We start from the raw sequence: 5,000 nt of genomic DNA on the forward strand, positions 1-5,000 counted from the left end.
CCCACCGCCCCCCCCACCCCCGTGTCTGCACATACATATAACATGTGACCAAACGTCTTCTCAAGTCTTCGTCTACTTCTATCTATATCAGTTATCCACCCACCGCCCCCCCACCCCCGTGTCTGCACATACATATAACATGTGACCAAACGTCTTCTCAAGTCTTCGTCTACTTCTATCTATATCAGTTATCCACCCACCGCCCCCCCCCCACCCCCGTGTCTGCACATACATATAACATGTGACCAAACGTCTTCTCAACTCTTCTTCTACTTCTATCTATATTAGTTATCCACCCCAACCCCCGTGTCTGCACATACATATAACATGTGACCAAACGTCTTCTCAACTCTTCTTCTCCTTCTATCTATATCAGTTATCCACCCACCGCCCCCCCCCCCCCGTGTCTGCACATACATATAACATGTGACCAAACGTCTTCTCAACTCTTCTTCTCCTTCTATCTATATCAGTTATCCACCCCCAACCCCGTGTCTGCACATACATATAACATGTGACCAAACGTCTTCTCAACTCTTCTTCTCCTTCTATCTATATCAGTTATCCACCCCCCAACCCCCGAGTCTGCACATACATATAACATGTGACCAAACGTCTTCTCAACTCTTCTTCTACTTCTATCTATATTAGTTATCCACCCCAACCCCCGTGTCTGCACATACATATAACATGTGACCAAACGTCTTCTCAACTCTTCTTCTCCTTCTATCTATATCAGTTATCCACCCACCGCCCTCCCCCCCCCACCCCTCGTGTCTGCACATACATATAACATGTGACCAAACGTCTTCTCAACTCTTCGTCTACTTCTATCTATATCAGTTATCCATCCACCGCCCCCCCCCCAACCAGTGTCTGCACGTGCATATAATATGTGACCAAACATCTCAAAACGGTATTATGTCAGGATGGACCCGATGCTAAAAGTCAAATTATAGTCAAGCTGGTCAAAAATATGAAACGTTGGTATTTAGCACTGTAAAATATGATATTCTTTCTCCTCTATAAAGCAAACAAACTCAACTCGTCTGATATTTCTGGCTACAAAATCTATTTTCAGCAACTTAGTCATCCCGACTTAATACCTTCTTGAGACGAAGGGTCACAGATTGAACTTTGAGTCCCAATAGCCATGGGGGACTATTCAGACTCGAGTCCGAATTGCGACTTCCTTTCTTTTTCCTAGCACACCTCCGTCAACAGACATAAGTGTAATCAGCTCGAGTTCTGCCTCCATATATGCCACCACGCCTGCAAATCTGCAAACTCCGCCCACTAGAGCACACGCCACGCCCCCAGCCACCGTCGTGTCGTCGTCCCTTTCATCTCAAACCGGCAACAAGAGCTACAGCTGTAGTAGAAGTGCTGGGGACATGGCGGGTGGGATGGGAAAGGGAGGGAGAGGGGGTCACGATGCACAGCCTAGTATCAGCAGTGGAGAGGCGACTTTACAAGCAGACGGATGGCGATACATTGAACCAATGGGTATGTGTTTGCCTCTGCTCCTTATCCCAATCCTCCTCCTCCTCCTCCTCATCCTCCTCCTGCTGTTTCTTTTCATCACCTTCTCTTTCTCGTCGTTCTCTTCTTCCTTCTCATCTTCCTCTTGTACTCCTCTCCCCCCTTTTCCTCTTTCTCTTCTTCCTCCTCTTCCCTTCTTCCCCCGTCCCTCTTCCTCCTCTTCTTCCTCCTCCTCCTCCTCCTCCTCCTCCTCCTCATCATCATCATCATCATCATCATCATCATCATCATCATTTTCTTCATCATCATCATCATCATCATCATCATCATCATCATCATCATCATCACCATAATAATAATAATAATAATAATAATAATAATAATAATAATAATAATAATAATAATAATAATAATAATAATAATAATAATAATGATAATAATAATAATAATAATAATAATAATAATAAAAATAATGATAATCATCATCATCAATCATCATCATCATCATCATCATCATCATCATCATCATCATCATCATCATCATCATCATCATCATCACCATCATCACCATCATCATCATCATCATCATCATCATCATCATCATCATCATCCTCCTCCTCCTTTCTATTACTACGCGAAAATGGGCAAAACACTTTACAACAATTGGAAATAAACTTAAATAATAAAAAAGAGCAATTATACACCGCAAGATCCACCAAACGTGCTCAAAGCGCTTTACAACACTTAACATTTAGAACGAGACATGGCGCCTGTTAGGCAATATTGCATTTTTTTTCGAAGAGAAAAAAAAAAACACGGTTAACGGCCTGGTAAGAATTTTACACTTGAGTACGGTGAGAGAATGTGAATTAAGAGTCCACTAGATGCTCTCGGGTTTCGGGCTCGTTACCGCAACGGGTACATCTTGGACAGGTGGCAAGTCCCCACTTATTAAGAGAGGATGAAGTGAGGCAGGTTCTCGACCGTTACAGATTGGCCGCCATCCAACGTCTCCTCTTGCTGGTGGAAAAAGCCTGGCATCCTCTGCAACAGTTTTGATGAGTCGATGTCCCCGCCCCCTCGAGGGATTGATTCGTCCAAACCGACTTCCATCTCGTATCTGAAGGCCACAGGGGAAAATCGATCAAAGTCCGAAAGACCCTTACTGTTCTAATGTCACAAAAATTTGGTATTAAAATCAACCAAGAGCTTGGTTTTTTATATGCATCTGACTTGTGGTCAAAATATATACGTTTAGTAATTCACTTTCAGTTCAATTCATATTATCATGTGGCGTTTTCAATGGGTTTCCAAACTTTAATTATGATTTTCTCAAAATCTAAAAAAATGTAACTTTGATCGTTTTTCCCCTGTGGTCTTCATATGTGATCCTTCGTCTTAAAAACGGTATCAAGTCGGGATGACTAAGATGCTGAAAATTGAATTTGTAGCCAGAAATATCAGACTTAAGTTGAGTTTGTTTGCTTTATAGAGGAGAAGGAATATCATATTTTACTGTGCTAAATACCAACGTTTCATATTTTGACCAGTTTGACTATAATTTGACTTTTTATCATCTGGTCCATCCCGACATGATACCGTTTTGAGACGTTTGGTCACATATATGCAGCTCTGTCCGAGGTCATGGAGTACGGTGTGGAGTGGGTCGATGTCTGTCCGAGGTCATGGAGTACGGTGTGGAGTGGGTCGATCTCTGTCCAAGGTCATGGAGTACGGTGTGGAGTGCATCGATCTCTGTCCGAGGTCATGGAGTACGGTGTGGAGTGGGTCGATCTCTGTCCGAGGTCATGGAGTACGGTGTGGAGTGGATTGATCTCTGTCCGAGGTCATGGAGTACGGTGTGGAGTGGATGGATCTCTGTCCGAGGTCATGGAGTACGGTGTGGAGTGGGTCGATCTCTGTCCGAGGTCATGGAGTACGGTGTGGAGTGGGTCGATCTCTGTCCGAGGTCATGGAGTACGGTGTGGAGTGGGTGGATCTCTGTCCGAGGTCATGGAGTACGGTGTGGAGTGGATTGATCTCTGTCCGAGGTCATGGAGTACGGTGTGGAGTGGGTGGATCTCTGTCCGAGGTCATGGAGTACGGTGTGGAGTGGATTGATCTCTGTCCGAGGTCATGGAGTACGGTGTGGAGTGGGTCGATCTCTGTTCGAGGTCATGGAGTGCGGTGTGGAGTGGATGGATCTCTGTCCGAGGTCATGGAGTACGGTGTGGAGTGGATTGATCGTCATTCCAGAGGGGTTTCACCACCATTAGAAGCGGCTATGTGCTCTAGTGGTATCACAATCGCTTTCGGATCGGAAGGTCCTGGGTTCAAGCCTCGCTCGCTCGGCGCATGGTTGAGTCCTTGGAAAAGACTCTTCACTCACATTTTCTTACCGTTACCTGGCCGTTAACAGCGTTGTCTCTGTCTGAAAAAAATACCTGTAATATCGCCAAAGAGGCGTCATGTCCCGTCCTACATGTTAAATGTTGCTGTTGGCCAGGGACCCCTTGTAAAGCGCTTTGATCACATTTAGTGGATATTGCGCTATATAAAAGCTCAATTTGATTTAACCTCACTTTGAGAATCTTCTTCCATGAACGGATTGGTTGATTCCATCAGGTGACAACAATGGCCGCCATTTGATGACAATTTAGTCTGAGGTCAGACGATGTAGTCTTAATCTCAGAAAAAAAAAAACAACACCGAAAAAAATCCTAACAAAAACAAAATAAAATAAAACAAACAAAAAAAAACAAAAACAAAAACAAAACAAAACAACAAAAAAAAAAAAAAAAAAAGAACAAAAATCAAAACAAAACAAAAAAATACAAATAAAAAGGACAAACAAGAATAACCAAAAAATACAAAAACAAAACAAAAAGAAACAAAACAAACCAAAAAAAAAACAACCAAAGAAAAACTATAAAGAAAAAAAAAACAAAACAAAAAAAAAACAACAGAGGAGGAGATGCGATAGGTCATCAAAAATTCGGCTTTGCAGTCTCGTGGATCGGAAGATCCTGGGTTCGAGCCTCGCTCGGCGCATAGTTGAGTCCATGGAAAAGGCTCTTTACATTATCTCACCGTACTGGGGTGTAAAATGAGTACCTGGCCGTTGAGAGGCTTTTCTCTGTCGGAAAAAAAAAAGAAAAACAATTTGTAATATGTTACCCTTCGGCTCAAAACGGTATTAAGTTGCGTTGGTTTAGATGTTGAAAATGGAATTTATAGCCAGAAATATCAGACTTGTGTTGAGTTTGTATGTTTTATTGAGGAGAATGGACACCATATTTTAGGGTGATGATGCGAACAATTTAGATTTTTGAACAGTTTAACATGTAACTCGGCTTTTAAGCATATGGTTCGTTCCGACATAATACCGTTTTCAGACGATGGGTCACATATCGTCTAACACGCGTCTTGGCCTGTTCTACATGTTACGTGTTGCTGTTGGTCAGAGACTCATTGTAAAGCGCCTTGAGCACGTTTAGTTCATATTGCTCTGTATATAA

At 42.8% G+C, this 5,000-nt stretch overlaps 1 protein-coding gene across 2 annotated transcripts in view; it reads left to right on the top strand.

The window, feature by feature from the left end:
- Positions 1–5,000, top strand: part of LOC144960539 (uncharacterized) — a 63,836-nt gene that overhangs the window by 54,854 nt on the left and 3,982 nt on the right. For both annotated transcript variants that reach the window (XM_078893731.1, XM_078893732.1), the window contains one exon: positions 1,208–1,506. In XM_078893731.1, the coding sequence (XP_078749857.1) occupies positions 1,208–1,506 (299 nt within the window). The remainder of the gene's footprint in view (positions 1–1,207; positions 1,507–5,000) is intronic.

This window comes from Berghia stephanieae, chromosome 15 (assembly GCF_034508935.2).
Source record: "Berghia stephanieae isolate SIO BIC M18660-M18661 chromosome 15, UCSD_Bste_1.3, whole genome shotgun sequence".
NCBI classification, from domain to species: domain Eukaryota; kingdom Metazoa; phylum Mollusca; class Gastropoda; order Nudibranchia; family Aeolidiidae; genus Berghia; species Berghia stephanieae.